Genomic DNA, 25,607 nt, shown 5'->3' with positions numbered 1-25,607 from the left:
TATCAAAGCAGAGCACCACCATTGGTTGGCGCGCAGCGTACAAGAAAATTTCTGGTTTTGATAGCCCCCCAAATCACCGGAAATGGCACTTCTCGGGCTTGGAAATGACCAACCAGATGTACACTTTTGCCTGAGAACCAAGTTTTCCTAATAGGTTTTTTTTTCATTCATAACCTTTTTTTCAAGATTGTCACCAGTCACACATCATGTTCGACCTCATTGCATCTCCTGTGGATCATTGCCTTTGTAGGTTATTCTATGTAACGCCTCACAATACCCGTCCGCCCCACTTTTCAAGGTTTTAAGCGCATTATTTGTTCTGAATTTGAATAATAAATTCACTTCAAAACATACCCATAATGTTGCACAAAATTTCATCTATGGACAACCAATTTAGAAAACCCCCCCTCAACCCCTAATAGACCGGTCAATTGCACGAGTAGAGAGAAGTATGATGAAGAATGTTGGTCAAGGAATTTTTGAAAATTCAGACACAGTTAAATTATTGGTGTACAAATATTAAAACCTCTTATAACTGTTACTATAAAACTTCGATATCTTAGAAAATATCAAAAAAAAATATGCTCCATGGGGAGGGCGGTCTCCACCCTTCATCCCCCCCCCCCCTCCCTTGGCTACGCACCTGCAGTTAGAAATCTTGTAGGAAACAGGCCAAATGGAAACCCAGTGAACCCATATCGATGTGGATCATATGGGTGATTGTACGTACTTACACTTAGTCTGGGAGCCTGTCCCATATGATTTCACCCCATTTAGCCCAGAAGGTTTGACCCCTTAAAGTTACTTAGACCATCTAGGTCATTCACAAAAAAATTGTCAGCTTAACCCCAGTGGTCGGGTTCGGACCCCAGACCCCCTGAAAAATACCCCCCGGACGGGTTGATTTCACCCCATCTAGCCCATGGACCAAACTTTGTCAGAAGGAAGTAGTATGGCTGTATATTACAAAAAAGGCAAAACTGACAAAATTCCTGGTCGGGAAGGGGTTGTCAGACCCCCCACTAAGTCACCCCCAGTCGGGTTGATTTCACCCCATCTAGCCCATGGATCAAACTTTGTCAGAAGGAAGTAGTATGGCTGTACATTACAAAAAAGGCAAAACTGACAAAATTCCTGGTCGGGAAGGGGTTGTCGGACCCCCCACTAGGTCACCCCCAGTCGGGTTGATTTCACCCCATCTAGCCCATGGACCAAACTTTGGCAAAACCAAACTTTGTCAAAAGTTAGTAGTATGGATGTACATTACAAAAAGTAAAACTGACAAAATTCCCAGTCGGGGAGGTGTTGTCAGACCCCAACAAATGTCACCCTCACCCACTCCAAAAGGCGGGTTGATTTCACCCCATCTTAGCCCACAGACTTAACTTTGTCGAAAGGAATTAGTATGTCTGTACATTAAAATAAAGGAAAATCTGACAAAATTGCTGGTCGGGAAGGGGTTTTCAGATCCCCCCAAAAGGTGCCCCCACCCAGCCAATTCAATTCACGCAATCTAATCATAGACCAGAATTTTGTTTAAAGAAAGTATTCAAGACATTGTATTATAAAACATGGAAAAACTTACCAAATGGTCTGAAAGCAAAGATGTACCCATTCTGGTCACATGGGCCCCTTTTGTATTTGTGTAACATAATATATACCGTAAAATCAAGAAATGGATACATGTAGAACCAGGAACAAATGTTAAATATGAAAAGTTTTTACACTTGTAAAGCAGATTCCTTTGCATGAAAAATGTAGAAAATAACAACATGCTTTCAACAGGACCAGTCCCAGTTCATGTTGGTAGAATAAGTTTGCTTGTTCAACATGGTTGTTTGGACTGGCAATTACCATACTTGTGTCTTCAATATGACAAACAGTCATGGAAAACTATAATAATTATTATTTAACAAGATAATTTAATTTAGGAAATACCATCCACAAAAGAGGAAATAGTTACAGCTAGAACCCCACCAAACATTGCATTTGAACAAACATGGCGAATGTGGCCTCACTCAGTTTTAAGGCCCTTCTGTTATTGGGCACAATGCAATTTAAAGGTTTTAAAATACAAATGGTTATTCTTAAAAGTCTATGTCTTTTTGATTAGTTCCTATGATACAGTACGTCTCTGTCATTGTTCACCATCAGGTCACTTGCATAATTCTGTTGTGTCCATCTTATCAATCCACCTCTTCTGCAAATATTTTAAGTAAAGTGTGATTTGTAAACAAATTGCTAAGGTAAAGCTTACCAGTTACAGGATTTTCGACAGATAAACCGCAGTTATGAAGCCCCGATCAAGATTGATTTGCCAAATTTGGGTTCAAAATGTGAAAATTATTAGATATAAAAATAAAGGGAAATCCAGATATCTGATTTTTCAGACAAGTAGTGTCTGCACGATTTGAATAATGCACTTATTTTCCAGCATTCTTATCTGGAACACAACTTTTTTGGGGTGGTCTGAAAGGGGAAGGGTACACCCGCCACAACACCCCCTAAATCAGGCACTAAATACAGATCAAATAGTTGAAATATGCTCTTTGTTTTGTTTTGTTTTGTTTTTTTTTGGGGGGGGGGGGAATACTGCCTTTTCACCTATGATGTAAATCAAATTAAACTTCCAGATTTTGTAAATATTCCTTGATTTCAACCAAATAATCTTTATACTGGCATATGTTACCAATTGTAGGTTTAAAAAGAAACAATATGAGTACTTAATTATTGGTTGCAATAGTACAATGTGAGCTACTATAGAAATCTAACCCATAGGATACATATATATTTAAGGAAATGCCAAAAATGAAATGAAAACAATTGCACAAGGAAAGTATGCATTCGTAACACAAAAACAGCCGAAGCAGGGGAGGGGGGGGTAGCTTTAATAATATAATTGAGTGGTCAAGCCTCCCCCCCCCAAATAAACTTCTTTGATTAACCAATTATATACCTGTCATATCTATAACTATTTGAAAAGGCTTCAGAAATTAGAAGAATGTTCCAATAACGATATCTAATATGCCAAAGGGTCCCCAATATTTTTTTGTTCCACCTCTGCTGTAACACCATATATTATGGGACCAAGCAGATAACTGGGTTGCAGGCCATTAACTATAGCAGGTCTTATTTTTTACATGAATAAAACATGGGAATAGAGCAATTTGGTGAAAGTGGAGGACCAACTATGGTCACATAACAGGATGTGGGCAAGGTTGTACAGTAATACAGACATAAGACAAAGAGGGTCAATGTATTGTCTTATGAATTAAAACATTTCCAGCAAAAGGCAGGAGAAACTCCTCCCACAAGATTCTCATCTATATCAGTATGTTTATTAGGCCAGGGATGCCTATCCATAATTTTTACTTAGGTGCTATACTAAAAAAAAATCAAAATGTTTTAAACTGACCAAAAACAGGAGCATCATTGTGTTTCAGTCACTTCCTTGCCTAGCAACTTTGGACTGCTTGTCACCAAAAAAGATGAAGCAATTAAGAAAGGCAAGCCATAATGGACATTGAAGGCTCTTTTGAATTACATAGAATATCTCCTCTCATAAATATAATTAAATATTTATTTTTGTAATAATTATGTTTATATTTTTATCATCTCAGTTCATGGGTAAAAGACACTGGGTAGGGGCTCTTTGTAGGGGTCTGACAACCCCTTCCGAACAGCAATTTTGTCAGATATTCCTTTTTTTTAACGCACAGACATACTACCTTCTTTTGACAAAATTTGGTCTATGGGCTAGAAGGGGTGAAATCAACCTGCCTTTTGGGGTTGGGTGAGGGTGACCTTTGTGGGGGTCTGACAACACCTACCCGACTGGGAATTTTGCCAGTTTTACACTTTTTGTAATGTACATCCATACTACTTCCTTTTGACAAAGTTTGGTCCATGGGCTAGATGGGATGAAATCAACCCTACTGGGGGTGACTTAGTGGGGGGTCTGACAACCCCTTCCCGACTGGGAATTTTGTCAGTTTTACCCTTTTTGTTATGTACATCCATACAACTACCTTTTGACAAAGTTTGGTATTGCAAAAGTTTGGTCCATGGGCTAGATGGGGTGAAATCAACCCAACTGGGGGTGACCTAGTTGGGCGTCTGACAACCCCTTCCCGACCAGGAATTTTGTCAGTTTTGCCTTTTTTGTAATGTACAGCCATACTACTTCCTTCTGACAAAGTTTGGTCCATAGGCTAGATGGGGTGAAATCAACCCGACTGGGGGTGACTTAGTGGGGGGTCTGACAACCCCTTCCCGACCAGGAATTTTGTCAGTTTTGCACTTTTTGTAATGTAACCCCTTCCCGACCAGGAATTTTGTCAGTTTTGCACTTTTTGTAATGTACATCCATACTGTACAACTACCTTTTGACAAAGTTTGGTATTGCAAAAGTTTGGTCCATGGGCTAGATGGGGTGAAATCAACCCGACTGGGGGTGACCTAGTTGGGTGTCTGACAACCCCTTCCCGACCAGGAATTTTGTCAGTTTTGCCTTTTTTGTAATGTACAGCCATACTACTTCCTTCTGACAAAGTTTGGTCCATGGGCTAGATGGGGTGAAATCAACCGGACTGGGGGTGACTTAGTGGGGGGTCTGACAACCCCTTCCCGACCAGGAATTTTGTCAGTTTTTCCATTTTTGTAACATACTACCATGCTACTTCCTTTTGCCAAAGTTTGGTCCATGGGCTAGATGGGGTGAAATCAACCCGACTGGGGGTGACTTAGTAGGGGGTCTGACAACCCCTTCCAGACCAGGAATTTTGTCAGTTTTGCCTTTTTTGTAATGTACAACCATACTACTTCCTTCTGACAAAGTTTGGTCCATGGGCTAGATGGGGTGAAATTAACCCGCCGGGGGGTGGGTCAGGGTAAACTTTGTGGGGGTCTGACATCACCTTCCCGACCAACAAGTTTGTCAGTTTTTCCATTTTTGTAACATACTACCATGCTACTTCCTTTTGCCAAAGTTTGGTCCATGGGCTAGATGGGGTGAAATCAACCCGACTGGGGGTGACTTAGTAGGGGGTCTGACAACCCCTTCCCGACCAGGAATTTTGTCAGTTTTGCCATTTTTGTAATGTACAACCATACTACTTCCTTCTGACAAAGTTTGGTCCATGGGCTAGATGGGGTGAAATTAACCCGCCCGGGGGGTCTTTTTCAGGGGGTCTGGGGTCCGAACCCGACCACTGGGGTTGAGCTGACAATATTTTTGTGAATGACCTAGATGGTCTAAGTAACTTTAAGGGGTCAAACCTTCTGGGCTAAATGGGGTGAAATCATATGGGACAGGCTCTTGGCTTAACTCATACACAAGATGCAAACCAAATTTCATTACGGATGCAGTCCGTCTAGCAATTCATTTCGAGAGAAAAAAGTAAAAACTACTTTCGGTCATATATAGTAACAAATTGTGACATGGTTAGACAGGCGCCTTGCGACGAATTTGCCAAGGGAGGGGCAAAGCTTGTTCCCAAACTTTCTAATTGTAGCGCCACCATAAGTTGGCGCGAAGCGCAAAAGAAAATTTTGGCCGAAAATGCCCCCCAGATCGCTGGAAATGGCACTTCCATGTAAGTTGCATCTAAGCATTTTCTGTTTTGAAATTACTTCGATATCATAAAAAAATACAAAACATATGCCTTAAAAAAACTATGCCATCAAATATTGGGGGGGATATTAGATACTATATCCCCCACCTAAAATATTGGGGGGACATGTCCCCCCCGTCCCCCCATGATCGCCGCCCATGATTGTTAATATTAGTGTTTACAAGGGTCCAAAAATCAGGATATATATAAGTCTCATTTATTATTATTATTACTAAAGGGGAGCTCATTAGAGCCTTAACATGAGAGCAGTGAAGGTTAATCAACAGTTGGGGTGATCAATACAAAACATGTTTGGAGATACTCTCACACTAGTGTCTCAATACATAAACTGTAAAGTGATATTGTCACACCGGCATGTGTCTCAATGAATTACTATTCATGATCACAATTTGGCCATGTTCTCAATACATGACTTGCATGAGGATATTGTACAAATTTAATGATCACACTGGCTTTTGTCTCTCTTTACTGTCAGTCTACATAACATGTGAGAAGATACCGGGACAATGAACTGTGTTCAAAACATGAATAAAAATATTGTCACACTGGCCCGTGTCAATACATTTAACTTCAGTGTTGTCATTCTGGCCTTTGTCTTTAAGAATAACATGTGAGGACTCTGAGGAGATATCATCATAATGGTCATTGTCTAAATACATGGATGGAGATATTGTCACATTTGCCAATTCTCAACACTGGCATGTGTCTCAACACATTAAAATTATAATGACATTCTATTATCTCAATACACTCACATGTATCAGAGATAAATTGTCACAATGGTTTAATTGTCTCTATACACTAACATGCATATTGATACTGTCACACTGACCAGTGTTTGAATACAACATGTATGGAGGTATTTTAACACTGACCTGTAACTCAATGCGCATCTCTACAATACTGTCACAATGGCCATTGTATCTAACATGTATCCATCCTTGGGTATGCTGTCACACTGAGCTTTGTCTCTAAACATAACCTGTACGGAGGTGCTGTCACACCGGCCAGTGTCTCAACACATACATAGCAGGTACAGCAATAGGACCATTATCACAAGTGTTGTTTTTTTGTTATTTCTCATTTCCTAATTTTTGTTAAGGTTGCTAGCTTTGTTAAACATTTATTATTTGTCTTTCTAGTACCCTGTGTATATATGCTTAATTATACTTAACTATGTATTTGTACTTGCATGCATACACAAAATAAATCAAATCAAATCAGTGCCTAAATAGGTAGAATGTAAGAAGATATTGCCACACTGGCCAGAGTCCTTAGTACATAAGATGTTTGGCGATATTGCTTTGTATTCCCTCCTAATTTCAATTTGATTGAATTGCACTATCAAGGAAAATGCATTCAGATAATGGTACTGGGGGAAGTGGTGTTCTGGGTAGGCCTATAATTTGTCCTACCCAGATGTGGCAGGGACTCTCTCTAGGAGGGCAGATTGAGGGACACTTTACCATTACAGAAGTATTGTGCCTGGAAAATTCTTGGTAATTTGACAATCAACCTCAAAAAGCTGCTTTAACATATATCAGTGATGGACTTTGCTCCTTCACATGATATTTATGCAGTGTAAGAAAATGAAAAGTTGATGACCAGTGCAATGTACAAGTCCTAACAGAAATTGGAAAAGCAAATGTACTTAAATGCCTATTATTCTTAATTTTCTTGCAATGATAACATATCTGGTAAAACTTCATTTGATTTCAAGAATTAACATGACATTTATTGGGAGGATTAACAGTAAAAGGACTGCTAAGCATTGACAAGTTATAATTAACCTTCATCTCAATTAAGTCTTAATCCATAGTAAACAAAGCAATAACGGCGGACCATTCAAGTTACTTCCTGTTTGATTCAGTCTTAGACAGCAGATTTACACCATATAGTTTAAAGTGGTCCATTGTAGTGTGAACTAATATCTCGCCACACCCACTCACCCCCTAGCTGGATCCGCCCCTGATATAGTGACAATGTTTATGCATTAAATGGAAACTTAACAATTTCAGGCATTATACTGTATGCAACTGTCATTAGACATATATCAGAGACATGTAAATCAAGTCAAGGATCCTATACAACTGATAATTTGGTGAGGAACTGAATTTAGTAAACATACACATTAGCAAAGTGGCAGAAGATATACTTCAGTATGCTATAGGCCTCTACCAAATTTATTTCTTGCTTTCCCTATTGTTCAAGTGTTTATATTTTCAAGCACTCAAAAAAAATATGTTACAAACATTCAAATGCTAAAATCCACAAGTTATCCTAACAACTTACATTTAATGATTAGAATATCACATAGGTTTGCTATGTCTTGTTTTTTGCATGAAAGGCAAAAAATAACCAGTTAGCAGCTTTTAATGAAACCCTTGCATACAGTACTTGCAAATATAAAATATAGCTCAAAGCATTCCCTAAATTATCGGGGTACTAATTATGGCTAACCTCAAAGTAGAACTAAGTTAAGCTGGGAGGCACTTTATTGCAAAACACAGAATGGAATATTTTAACCATACTGAAGTACATTTAAAGCGATTTGAAAGAACAAAATGTAAAACGTGGAAAGTTTCTTATATACTTATTCAGTTAATTTTCATTTATTTGCTTTTCATTGTTTTAATTGCTATTTTTATTTATTATTATCATTTTATTTATTTATTTAATTATTTGTTATTATTTATTACTATTTTTTTTTTTTTGGGGGGGGGCAGGTTGTCTGAACCCCAAGAATCCCCTGTTTGTACAGGTATGTTATGTACTGTCTCATGTAGTATTTTGAAACAACTGAATAATAACAATGATTAAACACTACTCCAATCCTTGAAGAAACTTTATCAATTAAGAAGGAATTGGATCAATGAATCAATTTTGTTGTTGATACTACCTTTACCAAATCCTGCACCCATAGTTCTGAAGGTTATTTTTCCATTTTGAAGAAGATTACTGATAGCTTTACAAATGATTTGTAAATTATTAACTACAGGAAAAAAGTTAAAAACTCATACAGTTGTAATTCTTCCCTCCTATAAGGATAACACTATTCATACTGATAGACCCTGTATACTTTCCAACTGATTTAATCCAAAATACTGCCCCCCCCCCCCAAGGTCCACATCTCTGCAAATACTAAATTCAAATGATTCAATTAGCACTGGGAAATGACCAATAAACATTGCAACATCTTACATCAAGGGCCTTATAAAATCCAAAACATTCCAAAAGGGGAGGTGGACACCCTACCCCCCCCCCCTTGGACCACTCCCCCAAGTTTCCCTACCTGCAGATATTAACTTCAAATATGCAATGACTTGTACTGAGAGAGAACCAGTAAATATTGCATCTAATTGCTACAAAAATTCCAAACATTTCTTAAAGGGGAAAGGGGGAACCCTTTGTCCACTACCCCCCCCCCCCCTGGCCCCACTCTCAGACACCAAATTTTACTACCAACAGCTTCCCAAATGACCCACTTAAGCAACAAAGACATCTCTTCAACCCTTTCCATGTAATTTACCATGAAGGTATCCCATTTCTAGTTACTAAATCAACTGTAATTATAATTGTTCTACAGTAGGGTGTGATTATATAACTTCTCTGTATGTGTGGATATATTATGACTTTTACCTCTCCCTGACTTCTGTAGCTCTCACCTCCCCCATTTATTTTGGTTTCTAACTAGGCCATACACAACAGTCAGTCTCATCATCTATAGCGTCCCCCCCCCCCCACCTGGAAAATTATGTACGCCCCAGTAGGAAAACTACATGAAAAAATTGTAAGCATTGCTTGACAGAGCTGGGAATTAAACTGATACCTCATTTTCTACTTCCCTTACCAATATTTTTAAATTCAGTTTGTCATACAATTTTGTTGCTATAAAATAATGTACAGATTTACTACATGCTAGTGAGTTCATTTTAAAATCCTGCATATTGGTGAAATGTGAAACCTATAACACCAACATCTATCTTGATCACATTTTCTATTGCATAAACATTTGTACTTTGTCAATCAATTTCAACATATCCACTCTGGGACATGTTGAAAAAGTGTAATTAAATTCTACAAGTTGCATATGAAATTGTGTGAGTAGATTAATAAATTGTAAAGGTCCATTCCCAAATGTTGTTTATGACAAATAGCACTCAGTTATTCAGCAGAATGTACTAAGACACTTTTTAATTTTAAGCTGATGTTTTGCTTTGATATGTCACAATAATAGAGCATTTTTGTGCAATTCAGAATACTCAATCTTCTAGCCTTTTTAGGTATGTTCATTTAAGCTATGCTCAATGTCATGAATGCATTTTTAATGAATTAAGTGCTGAAGTCAACTCCTCAGTGTAGTTCTCATTGGTAATGTTACCTTCTGTATTATAAACTTCTTTACACTGCCCAAAATCCTTTGCCTTCATATCAACACTAAATCAACCTAGTATTAAATGCAGCCATTTTCCTTCACAGATTTTGTGTGACCTTGCAAACTGGAGGCAATACAGTCATATTATGAATTTTATTCAATTAGTCAATGTATAGATAAACTTAGACATCCAAAAGTTGAAAGCTTGAAAAATCCATAGATATGGTATGTATAGCTTTCTGAATATAGCACAATGTTACTTATGAGCAATTGTTTCAAAACCCATTTTACAAGGTGTTAAATGGTTGAGAAATGCACCTAAAATCTGAACACACAAAGTCCCTGTAACCTCCCGCAAAAGCCTTTCAAATGGTTTGACTATACACCACTCAAATGCCACCACTCTTGGCAAAACATTTTCAGGTGAATTCATGTCCATACTACTTGATTATTTGTGCATGCATCAATAACAATTAAAGGTGACTTACCAGAGTTTATCTATAGCCAATTGTGGGTAGTCAGCCATTCATAATTGATGACCAATGGAATTCTCAGTTTGTAACAAATTTCTGCCACGGCTGTGTAATACAAACAAACATTTTTCAATGCAATATCCATAACTATATTCTCAGTGATGTACATACAAAATTATATTCCAATGATGCATACAGTTTTTGTAATAATGCAAGACCCCTAAATGTTAAGTCCTTTGCCTACTGTAACAAATTACTGAAGTATTATACTAAATAAACAATAATAGTTTGCTGTTACTGGCTTGGTGATCAATGGTTTTCCCTGCTTAATGAAACATACTTGAGTTAATAAAGCAAACTATTGTTTTATGCAATATTGTGCTCTGTACTTCTTCAAACAAAATATTCAAGTTAAGTAGCCAGACATATGGAAAAGAATTGGTAATTACTTGATGAAGAGATTCTTGGCCCCACAAAATTAACCATTTGGAGGTAAGAAAATATGAATTACTTAAAATGATAAATTGATGAATCTCTGCAAATCATTGGAGCTCCCTATTAATCAAAGTGCCTACTTCGCCAAAGTGTTCAATAGGCCTTATTACATACTTAATAAAGATAAGAGGAACACTCACCATCACAGATTCAAAATGATCCCATACTTTCTTGTATATTTTTCGTGGCAGTTCCATGCAATTAGTGTACAAATTACACTAATCTTTTCCTCAATTACCAGTGCCCGGGGTTTTCGAGTTACGATTTGTATTGAAGAACCGATGTATTTATAAATGCCTTAGTTAAAGCCTACATTCTGGAAATTTAATTGATTATATTTGCAAGCTATGTTACTAGTTACAAATAAATCATGACCAGTTGTATCATTGTTGAATGTGTATCATTCGTTTACCAACCTAAGCCAAGTGCAGACATGATGCAGGCCTACATATGGCGAGGACAAAAAAGTGTTGAAAATACCACACTAGTGTCTAGGATATACATCAAATGTAACTTGTTACAGTAATGACATTACTTCTATCTCTTTACTGCACACCAATGCCAGTTCTCACCAATTACCGATTCAGGATAAACATTTTTTCTCTGCTGTATGGATCTATCAAACAATGACTTTTGGAAAGCACTTTATATAAAGTTGCTAAAGAAGTTATAACACTTTGCGTTGTAACTTGAAATTTTACCAGATCACTCTAGGCATGGTAGAGCATAGGTGCTAAGGTTGTGGGGAGACAGGTAAGCAAGGATGCAGAGTAAATACATCCTTTTCCCTCTGTCATTATTCCAACAGCACAATTTCTACACTGCATTGAAAGCAATAGTTTGGGGCAGATTAGAACTGCACAAGGCAAAATGATGGCAGTAATTAAGAACCTGCCCAAGTTCAGTCAAGCGTGAAGGTCAATTGTATGGAGGTGTGTGAACAGGCATTAACAAAGAGGGGTTGTCAGAGAGATGTTTCAGCCTGATAGTTGCATTGAAAATGTACAGTGTCCTTACGGGGTACTGAATTTGTTCCCCGTAAGGAATGTGTACCCTGTAAGTAATGCTGAAACTCGTATAGTACCCCATAAGGTATCAAACTTGAACACACACACACACACAGAATCACCATGTTAACAAGATCATATTCCCAAGCTCCTTTAAAGCAGTAGGCAGCCATTTCAATTTCAATATCTTTATTCCAGTATAAATTACAAAAATTATCAATAGGACACATAATAATGATAAACAAAAGACTTAAATTATACAATCATGAAAGCATAAAACAAATATTAGATGGAGGATTAGAAGGTTGAAAGATTAAAAGGATTATAACAGATATTCTAAGAACCCATTTTGAATATAAATGGCTGCTCTGTAGATAAATGAGTTCTTAAAAAGCATATTTCTAAAAGTTGGCAAGATAGTAGGATTTCGTAGATAGTAGTTGTTGGTTCTATGGCACAGAGAGATCAACTCGGAGTGAAGTGGGTGATCTTTAGAACTATGTATATTCTTAGCTAGTCTTAGGAATTCATGAGTGCAAGAGCTACATATTACATACCATTGCCACTTTCCGTCCCACGCTCTTAGCTCCGAGCCAAACATCAAACGAATGCACAATGGACGGCTGCCGACCTGTGAAGCAGAGAATTATCAAGAACAAGAGAGGCTGAGCAAAGAGACATCAGTCTACTGTCTGCTTAAAACCACATTTTGCATTAAACATGAAACCATCTGCTGGTTACGATATTCCACTGTAAGTGGAAGGATTAGGACCCTAAAAAACATTATCTGTTATTCACCAGAATGGTTCGTTAACGTAACATTGAGACACAGAATGGAATGCACTTAACCAATGTAAATTAATAATATATTGATTTATTATGCCACAGATACCCTACTCACACCACAGATAAACCTATGCCACAGATAAACCTGTGCCACAGATACTCCCTGCACCACAGATACAACTATGCCAGATTCTCTCATACCAAAGATACCTCAAACTCATTCTTTTACGGAGTGATTAAATAAGGAAGACAATCTTTTGTTATGTTAAAGCAGCTTTTGTGAAATTTGTTGCCAATTGCAAGAAAACTTACCAATTCTGAAATTTGTTGAGTGTTACAGTAATACACAATACTGATTTTTTAAATTTGTCAAAATTTCCATTGTCTGAGTGAATGCTTCCAATTCCCATCTCCTACCCCCACCTCTCCCTCCCCTTAGGGTGACTCCTCTTCTGTGATCCCATTCACTATGATACAATATGACTTACTCATATAGTCCTTCAATTGTTGCTGGGCATCTGTAACCACTTCCTGGACCAAAATACTATTATTCTTGACCAGGTCCATTGTCTGGGAGAATGTTCCCAATTCTCATCTTCTCCCCCCCCCAACCCCTCCCCCTTAGGGTGATTTCTCTTCTGTGACCCCATTTACAATATGACTTACTCATATAGTCCTTTAATTGTTGCTGGGCATCTGTAACCACTTCTTGGACCAAAATACTATTATTCTTGACCAGGTCCATTGTCTGAGAGAATGTTCCCAATTCTCATCTTCTCCCCCCCCCAACCCCTCCCCCTTAGGGTGATTTCTCTTCTGTGACCCCATTTACAATATAACTTACTCATATAGTCCTTTAATTGTTGCTGGGCATCTGTAACCACTTCCTGGACCATAATACTATTATTCTTGACCAGGTCCATTGTCTGAGAGAATGCTTCCAATTCCAATGTTCCATAATCTTGCTGGTTTTTCCTTCTATCTATCGTGGATACGTTTAAAATGTCACCAGTGGTGTAGTCTAGGGTAGTGAATGGGGCGTACTTTGATGAATGTTCATGGGTATTGCTGCGGGTGCCGGCTGAAATGAAGAGGTAAAACAAAGGATCAAATTAGCATGAGCCTGACCTTCCCGAAAAATTCACTGAAAATAACTTGCAGGGAGTCATTCGTCTAGTGCAAAGAGATAAGCTAGGCCCACATTAGTTGTTCATTCAATAACTTATTGATTATAAATTCTATGATTGCTAAAAGTAGAATTATTGTAGTAACCTAGTTTAAACTATAGAGGTTATATGTACACACTATAGCATAAGGTTAGGCTTGTTGCTAATATGACTTCTATGTTATGACTATATTACTTCCATTCCTACTTTAGAAATGCACTAACTAATTTGTATTCTACCTATCTTTGGGACAATGTCGGGTTTAGACTTGGCATTCAACCATCAACCAGTTCTATTTGTCTTTTAATTCATTATTTGTCAATTCACGGTTACAATCAATGACAAATGCTTCCACCAATTTGTGCATTTGTGAGCATGAGCTCAAATAGATGGCGCTATTCCAGATTGACAAGAAAGAGCATATATATATTTTTTTCCCCCTTTTTAAATTAAGACTGATACCCCTTGGAATGAAACATTCTCCAGAAAAAAGGAAAAGAAAATTACAGACCCTAAATGAACTAACTGAAAAGCTCATCCCTGAAAGAAAATCACCAGGACTTCAGACAAATTTATCTCACACTTTCACATAGAATGTTATCGTAGTCTGTCGCCTCTAATTCTGCAGACGCTTCGCCTTTCGACAAATTCCAGCCAGACGAGAAATGGAAAGAAAGAAAGAAAGATTTCGACCTCTGCACGAGAGGTTTCTGCTCACCTGCGATTGTGATCTTCTTGTCTCTTCTTTCATCCAGCAGTGATCTTTGAACTTTCTCCCAGGAGGATGCGATGGTGGGGAACGTGCACTCCCTCTGTACGTACTCGTGAAACTCCTCGCTGCACGTGCCCAGGTTCAGACAACGACAGAGCATCTTCACCTTCGGAAAGCTGCTCCCGGACAGAACTGTGGCAGAGGAGAGTCCCACATCGCCCACAAAGTTGCCTCGGACTTTCGGTTGGGAGCTCCATCGTTTGGAGACGTGGCCGTTTTGGCACACCTGCAGAAAAATTAAATGTCTTCATGCTTAGATCTGAAGTTTGTCGATTAACACTCTTAGGGGAGGATAATACATTACATCTGGGGTGGGCAACCTACGGCCCGCGGGCCACATACAGACCCCCAGTGGTTTTTTTTGCGGCATGTGAGATTTCTCAAGTTAAAAAAAAAAATCAAATTTTCTTTACATCATCACAAAAAACGAGCTAGCTGCTTAGAATTTATCGACACTAATGATGCTGTCAGGTAGGCCTATTATCCCCATTAATTATCAACTGTACTGTATTGACATTATGTTTTTGTGAATACAGATTAAGTACACACACCTATTGCTTGAAAGTCCTTGGAAGCAAAGGTTTGACATCCACAGCAGGTCGTTGGTTAGGTGCGGCCCAGTCAATTTTTCTCTCCTTATATCTGGCCCATTCATTCAAAAATGTTGCCCACCCCTACATTAGATAAACAAAACATCATGCAAGCGCGATTATGCGATTCTGCGATAATAGCTCACCCATTGGACTGTGAGAGCAGTGCCGATCGTTGTGGTAACTGGCTGAGGCACTGACCCACAATGTGCTACTGGACATGGGGCTACCCGGATCTCTTCGAGAAGTTTCTGCAATGATGAAGTGTACCCAAGGAATGTTTTGTCTCCTGCGAGCTTTCCGATGTCTACGTCTGGTGATTGTTCCACCTCTTCTTGGTGATCTGCTGGATTATTACAGGAATCTTCAATGTCAAATATATCCTCCAAGGGTATGTCGTGCCTCTTCCCCTCTGGATGGCTGTGAATTCAAGAGGAAAACTGTTTTTTAATAAAAATAAATTGTGGGTCAGTACAATGCATGACACTAGCCCATAACAAAGAGACTGGTTTTGCAAATCAAAAGTTTCTGATGTCAAAGCAAGGTCATGGGTCTCAAGAGATTTCGAACATTGCAACCCGGTTTTGAAAGGTCACACAATATTTATCAAGAAACTGCAACCATCTGCAACTTTAATGTTAAGCAATGAGTTGTCCCTGGTTCTAAGAGATTTTATTTATTTATTTTTTGGGTGTACCTTACCATTCCTCAATTTCCTCCAGTAACTGAAATAAAGCACTGCCATCCTCATCTTCTTCCATCTCCTCATCACTCAGCTCTGCCTCCTGAGTAGACTCATGCTCTGCCACAGTAGGAGGATACATGTAGACCACATCTCCATCCTGCACGTACTCCAGATTCACCCTTTGAAAAATGGAGCCATAGGGACACAATGTTGGCGACGTGTGAAGGATCGTTAAGCAATTCTCGTTACCCAATGTAGGTATTACAGCAGGTGCCAGCGTGTGATGTTGTCAGAGGCATACAATTACATCACATACTGATGACAGTAATGTTTATATTGACCGATGTTATGACTTAGTAGTTAGACAGTCACTGGCTTATCACATCAGCATTCTGAGTAGTTATACCAGGCCCACTGGGATAGTATAGAAAGTTCACTATCACATTCCATACAAATCATACAGCCATTTTCTATTTGCTACAACCCAGCACACTACAGGTGTCCTCTATAATTAACTGACAAATTCCAGTATGTAACTCACCCACTGGGATGCTTGCGTACTTGCAGTGTCCTCTGCTGCCTGTCGGTGCTGGAAACTTCATGCATCATTTGGTGGCCTTTGTCCTTTACTTTCTTGCTGAAGAATTAAATCAAATATCATATATCAAATACCAAAAATCAAACATCATAATTTTGTTGATGCAGAAATTACATAAAAGAAATACTGGAGGGGGGGGGGGGGGGACTTCTCATAATCTGGAAATACCAATGGCTCTGCAAAACGATGATGATGCCATTAAGCTTGAGAAAAACTAAATAATTTAAACAAGGCAATATGTTCAAGCTTTGTTTTTTTTTGCTGCCATTTAATAACAATAATGACCTTTGTACTCAAGTATTAGACACATCTACATTAGAGATGAAATTTTTGCACAAAAAGATCTGTCTAATAAAATATTTTGCTGGCAAAATATCAAAGCATAAAACTTTTCTAATAAACTTCCCATAAATCAATTCATGAAGGTTTCAAAGTTAATTGGAGAATTACTGTTACTTGATGTAAAGACTGACAGGTACAAAAATTTTGATTGGCTGTCTCAATCCATCATAACCAATGTCGTGACCGTTGTTTTAAAAACATTCAATGCATCTTATTATTTTGAAGTCTTGGTGTCAATCTTCATGATAGTTCCAGTAGATTTTATATGTTATCAATGACTTTTTCATGCAAAATTGGTAGATATGTATTTATCCATAATACAGAGCCAAGGGTTAATTATCACTGATATTCTCTTGATATGTGGGAAGGGATGATACTTTGGGGGAAGAAAAGAGTCCAACTGCTAATTTTGACCTTTCTCCTAAAACACTCAATGTGCTGCATGCTTTCAATGCGATCTGTGTTTTTCACATTGTTCTTGCTTTTTATAATAGTTAGGACAAATCCACATGAAACAGAATTAGTTCTTACGCCGTAGATAAAGCAGGTTGGTCGTTTTCCGATGAGCTGTGAGATGGTAGCTTTCTTGGTGGTGTATTATTGGGAGATGTCAGACCGCTATGTGTCCTACTGTGAGAAGCAAGGCTGGTTGGTGTACCACGATCAGTTGCTATGCTGCTAGGTGTGCCATAGGAAAAACAAGAAGGCAGGTTCATTCATCACGGAACTGAATTAATTTATCAACCGTACAAGAAGCAAACAACGGCGGTATAGCTTAATAAACAGAAGAGACATCATTGTGGCACACTCTATTCCTCCACCAAACGCATGTTTTCATACGTATTTATGCCCGATACTGCATTATTTTTTCAAGGAGGAAGGGGCAGGGATGAGCCTGGGGTAAATAAAAATCACGGAACTTTGCCAAAATTGCGGTATAGGCTCCAGTTTTCGTATGCTACAGTGTGTTAGGATAATAGCTTTTGTCCCCGAGGTAGAAAAGAAATCACGGATATTCCGCGAATTCGCGGAAAAAGCTCATGCCTGAAGGGGGAAGTGATCAGGGGAGTGTGAGGGGTAACTGTACATTGTGCTATGTCATTTAATCCTATTGAACACTTAGTGAAGATCCATCCTTTAATACTGAAATATAAACTGTAATTTACCCAAATGAAATGATTATAACATAGTCATACCTGTCTTCAAAGTGACAAAGACTTTGGAATATGTCAATATTTGCTATGAAAAGCAACATTCTTAAGGCATCAAATGTATGTTGTAAGCAATGATGCATCAAGCTCTTTAAGCAAACTTTATGCACATTTAATTTACACAGGCTCAAGATGTTAAAATGCAAAACATAACTGGTTTGCTATGGCAACAAATATATATCATATCTTACTGGCCAGGTGAATCACTCTCTGCTTGATCTGGTACGACTGCTATGGAAGGCCCTTCAAATGACTCGAGTCGGTCATAGCTGGAAAATATTAAATGTGAACGAAAAAGAGTTGAAAACATTTCTTAATCTCTTAACAGAATAACATTTTGATTACCCAATTGATTTTATTCTCTAAAAGATTTAACCATACTGAGTTGTAACATATTAGCTATATCGTGCTTAGTGCTATAACTGGAGCCAATAAAGCAGATCTTTAACGTTAATACACAACCCACGTCAAACAGGACGGACGGCCAACCTGTTCAATAGGTACTTTGCTAATTCTATAGGTGTCGCATAGGAATCGGTGATCAACTGGACAGCTGTCCAGTTGATCACCGATCCTTATGCGACATGCATTGCTCTTTCTCCATTGCTCCACTTTTCCTTGCTTCTGTTCTGGCGTGGTCATATCTACCAAGCGTTTGTTAATCTTCTTACCACGACCTCTTTCCATCTTTTGAAACAAGTTTATGCAGTGCTGCCAAGTCACCCGCTTTGGGCGGGTGTCACCCGCATTTTCGGGTCGTCTCCCGCTCACCCGCCCACCTGTCCGAATCTCCCGCATTTTCCAAAAAACTCCCGCATTTTTAAAGAATCTCCCGCATTGTAGGCCCACAAAGTTTTTCCTGTGAAAGTGTATCATTGCTAGCGTGAAATTCATTTCATCACACCAAAATGCGAATTATCTCAGAACCGCCAGGATCGGAAATTACTCAAAGCCGATCGTGCTAAATATGCCCGGCTGAAAGCAACGTTTCCTATACGATTCGTGAAAATAATACCGTTACGACACACGTGAACGCTACAGCGTCCGTAAATTTCAGAGATTTTTTTTATTTCAAGATATTTTTTCTGGAATGAAAAAAAATAGACACAATACAAATATGGAGACAGTATAGATTCAGCTTAGATGACCCGGGAAGTGATGTTTCCGGCCGTAAGATCCCAAAATTTTCTTGTACGCTTCGCGCCAACCCATGGTGGCGCTCCACTTAGATGGTGTACGTAACCAACAGCACCAGACAATTTTCACCCGCCTAAAAAACATCTGACCTTGGCATCTCTGTTTATGGTCAGTGTATGTAGTTGTACCCTAAGATTCGGGCTACTACTTCCAGCACAGTAAATCGCGTAAGTTGCAAACTTGGATACTGCACTGCATGGGTACGGATAAGTCATTGCACAATATGCCCGAAAAGAAGTATGTTATTGTCAACAACTTAACACGTGATAGTTGTATTTTGTTTGGTTGTATCTAAATAGGGAAATATAAATAGGTGTGGTTTGCATGCATAATTAGTATGGTGAACAAAACGACAATATTTCACTGAAAGGTTAATTGAAGGTTAATAAGGGTTCGCTGAGTAAAAGTTATACCATGATAATCTCTCTTTCATTAGTAGCAAGTTACTGATATGTTATTGTCGCTGGAATGCAATAAAAAGGCCACAGAAATCCAGATAAACACCTTATTAGCCTTTAATTATTCATATTTCCTTGCTTCGGTTCACGAAGTCACGACCTGTGAAAGTACGTAACCATGCAGGGATAACGAAACCAAGGCTAGGGGCTACAAATTGTTTTAGTAGCAGTATAGTGAGAGAATTACTCTCATGCAATGCGTATAGTTGAGTGTCATTGTGTCGATGTATACATATAGTACTCAACAATAGCAAATATTGATGAGATTTTTCAAGCGTTAATATCTAACCTCAGTACAGTTGTATCTGTGAGGGTTACCAGTCGAAGTCAGTGTGCACACGCACCTGGCGAGCTGTTTGCATTTGACACAGTCTACCCGTGACAATGGAGTGGCATGCACAGACGGCAGTTTCCTTGTTACGTCATATACTATGGGTAAATCCTTACGAGAGAACTAACCATGGCTTTGTAGAGTCACCGTGTACTACTTTTCTATCATCATCATCATCATCACCACCAGTGTTATGGTCCTTTTCGTGTTCTGGTTTCGCGCCAAAAGGTTCACTACATTTGATAACTCTTCGTGGAACGCCAAAAGAGCCGCAATAGCATGTATGACGCTATACTAGCCTGTATCTTTACGTTATCATTGCGTTCCATAAAAGAGCAGCCATTATGTTATATTCAGGCTAGGGGTTATACAGCCCTGCGCATGTGATCAAGTTGGGACCCAGCAAAAGAAATTGGGAAAATGGGACACACTGAATATTGTGTATTCCAACATAAAGAGAGCAGCAAATAGGGAGCCCGGTAGAATTGTTGTCTCTGGGCCCGAACTTGTTCTGAAACCTCTGTTGGTAGGGTCAAAGACACTTGTCCCACGGCGTTGGTTATAAAGCAAAGCCACATTTTATTGTGTTGTTGTAACTTAATGTTCGTCATCGTTAACAACCATACATGGTCAAACATGCTTGGAGATATATGTAGTACTGTAACACACTCTTATACGTAGCCTATAATACTATAAATCTATAGCCTTTACAATGAAGTTTGACTTAGTCTAGAACTACTGGTCCTTCGAAGATTTTTTTTCTTTTATGTGTGTGTGCGTTTTTTGTTTCAATTGACTTCATCTTCTTCTCCTTCCTGCAGTTTTGTGGTTGTATAAAGGAAGTTTCCCTGCAGAATGATCCGGCCCGCGAAAAGCAAAATTCCGTCCGTGATGCGTGAATACCTACACCGCCGTAGGCCCTGTAGAATACTCGAACCTCCCTCCCCAACCCCCCCAACCCCCCCCCCCCCCTCCCCCTGCACCGGTCGTTTTGGAGTGAACTATATCCGCACTCCTGGCAGGGGGGAACAACTAACGGAGCCGGTAAAATCTACTGAAATGTTGCAAATATACTTCAATTCATTCATTAATGTTCTATTGATCATTGGCAAAACAAACTAAGGCTACCAAACAGGGTACATGCACCAAAATAGTGAACAAATTTTGAACAAAATTCGCCAACTTGCTTTGAAAAGCCGTGTTGCCAGGCATACAACTTGTGTATGCATACGCCGAACTTTTGCCCCGCGCTCCAAATGAAGTAGGCCTAATAATCCATAACGAACAAAGAAACACTGATTAACTGCTTTATCCCTATAAATATGTCAACATTTTGGCCTACCAGTTCTTTCCTTCCATTTACGACATCCACTGTTGATCCATTGGTTTCCTTAGCGTTGTATCAGGGGTCGGGTGGGTGCAGGTTGGGGCGTTCCCATTCCAAGCTCAACCTTGGCATAAGTTCCTCTCACGCGCAACAATCATAACACCCATAGATATAAGCGGTGTCAGGTTCACACGCTATATCGTACAAGAGCCTATCGACTGTTCCGTTTAACTGTGCGAAGCTTTAACATCACCCGACACTTTTGACAAATAAGTTGGGCAGAGATAACCTTCCAAAACAATTTATTCTCTAGAACGCAAAAGAAAGAGAGGGTACTCACCCATCTAGTAAGACTTGAGCGACCTCCGGATCGTTGCGCAAACCTAATGTTTTCTTCAGTGAAACCCATCGCGCCAACTGACCTCCGAGTCGTACGCGAGTATCATTACATTGCTTCTTCTGAATTCTTCGCCACTCCTGTTTCTCAGGAAATGTAAAATGGCTCAAGTTTTTATACTTCCCCTTTGTTACCTTCCATTTATCAAGATCCATTATTTTCTGTTTTGACTTTCTAGTATGCCGGTGTTATGATCACACTGCAACATTATATACGTAAATATTGATATGATTGCTGCACGTATTACCCGTGTTGTATATATATATTTTCCACACAATTTAGACTGCACTGCACTTGCCGTTTTTCCTATTATTATTATACACATGCATATAAACCTACACGCATTGTGCTAGTCATATCGTCGCAAACGGAGGTTATTTGTGAATTAAATCTATATTTAACACCTATCAATCAAGTTGTTTCAGATCACCCATTGGTTGTATTTGAATCACAGGCCGCTATGAAGCCTACATATGATTAATAATAATATGCTAAACACGTCTGGGCGACGAAACGAAATGGCGTCCCTAATTACTGATAAATTAACGTTCGTTTCGCGGCACAAACCCCATAGGTTAATGTCTTTGTTTGATGAAGGAGCAATCATGTTTGAAATAACACCCAGGAGGCTTAGCAAAATTGTCAAAAACTGACTATACGAACAGGAAACTATGGTTAAAAATATACCGCATTTGTCTCATGAAAAGCTAAGTGCTGCAGTGCTTGCTGTGTGTACACGGGGAAATAACAACGTTCTGTTTAGCCAGGGAGTTGTTATTTCCATAACAACTCCCTGGTTTAGCTACATAGTCAGCTTTGTACGCAGTGAACTTCCTTTGATGGCCGACATATTATATGTAAACTATATGTTTTTAAATGCAATTTATTGATAAGTCTAATGGTAATTACTAATGCATATCAGCAAATTCTTCTAAAATGTTTCATTTTAAATGTTGTTGTTTTTCTCCTCCTTGTTCTTTGGGTGGGAGATGGGGGTAATTGTTTTTTTTCTTCAGAATAAACAGGTGACATGCAATTTTTTTTTTAATCGAAGTTTCATTTGCAGTGTTTGACAGTTTTATTCATATGACATAATGAGTACCACAGTGCTAATATGAAACAAAAAAACACTACTTGGAAAATTTATTGGAAAAACAAACCAAATCACCATTATCAATCATAGTGGTAGAGGTATTCATTATCAATTAACCCAAGCAGATGTAAGAAATAAAATAATACTCCATGGATTGAATACTGTTCCTAAATGAAACTTTAATATGTGGCTTTATTTTAGAAACTCTTTTACAAACTACTGTCAAAACCATTTCCTCTAAAATCATTGAGATTATATCACACAGAATTAGGACACCTTTGACATCTGTCTGAGACCAGTTGAAATCACACACATGATCTTGAGAAGTCCTTGCTGAAACTGAGCATCAAAAAAGATGTCAATCATCAAAGGCAATATAACTCAGCTATGCACAAATTACATGGAACTCTTCTGATGACCACTGTAGGTGTTGTTTATGATCACATTCAGATTGTAAGTTGTGCACTGCTGTGCACATTATGCCTTATCACAAACTGACCTGCTGATGACCAATATCACACACTGAACAGCAGATGACCAAAGTCACAAAAGAAAAAAAAAACGATATTAGAAACTGAGAACTTACTAATGGGCTTACTGAGGTAGCTGCTCTTCAAGTTTTTCAGATTTGGACCATGCACTGTTGACCTCAAATGACCTTTGACCTCCTTCATAACTACTAGAGATCTAGCACTCTCGAAGGGTCACCTAAGTCAGATGGAATTCCCCAAATCTATTGTTGTTGAGTAAGCATGGTTCTCATATCTTGGCTAAAGGTTGTTTCAAATGACCTTTGACCTCCATCAACTCCAAAAGCAGCCAAGAACTTTCTAATTTTTCTGACGCACAAAGTGTATGCAAGAAATGCATGCTCAGTTGTCATGGTGACAAGCCAAGGTGTCACACACACGGAAATATGCAACCAATGTCACAAATGTCCCATTCTCATTAGCAAGGAGTTTTCACGAATAGAAATCAAGTACTGTTAAACTCTTTTACAAAAAAAAAAAAAACAAAGTGAAAAGAAGCTACTAAGTCAGATAAAGAAGAAAGTGTGAAATACTGTCTATAGCAATCTGCAAAGATACATACATTGTCATGTACTTTAAAAACACATTACATATATCACATCATACAATATTTGTGTTGTATATGAGTGGGTCAGTGTGAATTTGTGTGTGTTGGGGGAGGGGCCTGAGGGGGGAGGGAGGGGGAGGGAGGAGGGAGGGAGGGGGGTTGGTGGCTGAGTTGGGACTCGGAGGGGTTGTTATGTGTCTATTTTTTGAGTGGGGGTATTTCCACTTTTTATGGCTTGTACTTTTCACTTAGGTCGTATTCTGCTCTAGTTTTACCTCTTTGATATATTAATTATCAATTAGTCTTTGTGATAACACAAATAAATGAATGAATGAATGAAGCAAGAAATGGAACAGATATATACTAAGAGTATTTTCAACCTAAATAAAAAAAACAACCTTAATTAGCCATGTATGTCTCAATCACTGGGTAGATGGCATTGATGCTAATGTAGACTGCATTGAACAGGGATACATTACGCCCGGCGGGCGGCAGGTGGCTATGCCCGGCAGTTCTAAATACCGCCTAGCACAAACAGTGCTTTTCAAACATTACGGCCCTGCACTATTGTTGATGATTATAATTTAACAACTTTTACCATTAGCAAAATATGGTAGAATACACTTCGCACAAAAGTTAGCTCTGGAACAGGAAAAAGTTAGCACCATTTTGCCATCTCTGCATACTTATAATATTTTCCATAGGGAAGGGGGACACCCCATCCCTTAGACTCCCCCAGGACATGGATCACACGATCGCAGAAACCTGCCCAGCACTCAAATATTCCTAAGCACATCCCTGCTTGAAGTGGCAATCTGTGCATATTCTAAATGACTTTACAATAATCTATACACATGTCAGACTAAAATAACAAATGCTGACAACTATAATCATAATTGGCTCTTCAAGCAAAGCATACATTTTGCATCAAAGAGCACCTAATGTGCCGTAAGCTTGATCATGATACAATGTGAAAATTTATTAGATCTATATAAAATGTAAACTCATGTAACTCATGTCAACACAGAAATGCGAGATATATGCTAGCACTGCCACATCAACAATAAACAAAGAAAGCACTCCAAAATCACATGGTCAAACAGTGAGAAATTTCGTAAACAAACATTAGACTTGCCAAAGTTGCAATCAAATACTAAGTACATGGATCCATATTGGCAACATGTAACAAACTTCCCCTTACTACGTGCAAAGGGGGAGCCAGAGATCCATGCCCCCCCATTCCGTCCCTGGCCAATTGGCTTCAGTTTAGGGTAAAGTGAACAGTCATTGGATGTTTTCTATTCAATCGGTGAGAATTAGATCACTCCTTCAAGCCTATGAAGCCCTTCCATAAAGGCTCATGATCCTTTCTTTTAAATCACTTGGGGTGATTTACAACCCCCCCCCCCCCCATCCCGTCCCCTAATTCCTCCACTGAAACATACCTTTCAAATAAGGACAATGGAATTAGGTCATCCATGGTATCATGAATTAAATATGGGTGTCACAGATGCTACCATGGTTAACTTATAGTTCGAAATACAGTATTATTATGTTGTGATTTATGCCTAGGCTAAGCTTTGTACTGTAACGC

At 38.8% G+C, this 25,607-nt stretch overlaps 1 protein-coding gene across 6 annotated transcripts in view; it reads right to left on the bottom strand.

The window, feature by feature from the left end:
- The window catches only part of LOC139962020 (uncharacterized), a 154,122-nt gene that overhangs the window by 127,803 nt on the left and 712 nt on the right, over nt 1-25,607 (bottom strand). The window contains exons 1-9 of one of the 6 annotated variants that reach the window (XM_071961845.1): nt 21,787-22,831; nt 18,325-18,402; nt 17,454-17,600; nt 16,524-16,619; nt 16,000-16,161; nt 15,444-15,717; nt 14,654-14,933; nt 13,614-13,850; nt 12,541-12,614 (exon numbers count right to left, since the gene is read on the bottom strand). In XM_071961845.1, the coding sequence (XP_071817946.1) occupies nt 12,541-12,614; nt 13,614-13,850; nt 14,654-14,933; nt 15,444-15,717; nt 16,000-16,161; nt 16,524-16,619; nt 17,454-17,600; nt 18,325-18,402; nt 21,787-21,998 (1,560 nt within the window). In that variant the 5' untranslated portion in view covers nt 21,999-22,831. Of the gene's footprint in view, nt 1-12,540; nt 12,615-13,613; nt 13,851-14,653; nt 14,934-15,443; nt 15,718-15,999; nt 16,162-16,523; nt 16,620-17,453; nt 17,601-18,324; nt 18,403-21,461; nt 21,722-21,786; nt 22,832-25,607 lie in introns of those variants that run through there. The other 5 variants (XM_071961860.1, XM_071961869.1, XM_071961878.1 and 2 more) reach the window with 5 other exon arrangements.

The sequence above is a fragment of the Apostichopus japonicus genome, chromosome 3 (assembly GCF_037975245.1).
Source record: "Apostichopus japonicus isolate 1M-3 chromosome 3, ASM3797524v1, whole genome shotgun sequence".
NCBI classification, from domain to species: Eukaryota; Metazoa; Echinodermata; class Holothuroidea; order Aspidochirotida; family Stichopodidae; genus Apostichopus; species Apostichopus japonicus.
The sequence above is the reverse complement of the archived record's forward strand: the minus strand, read 5'-3'. Positions and strand labels throughout refer to the sequence as shown.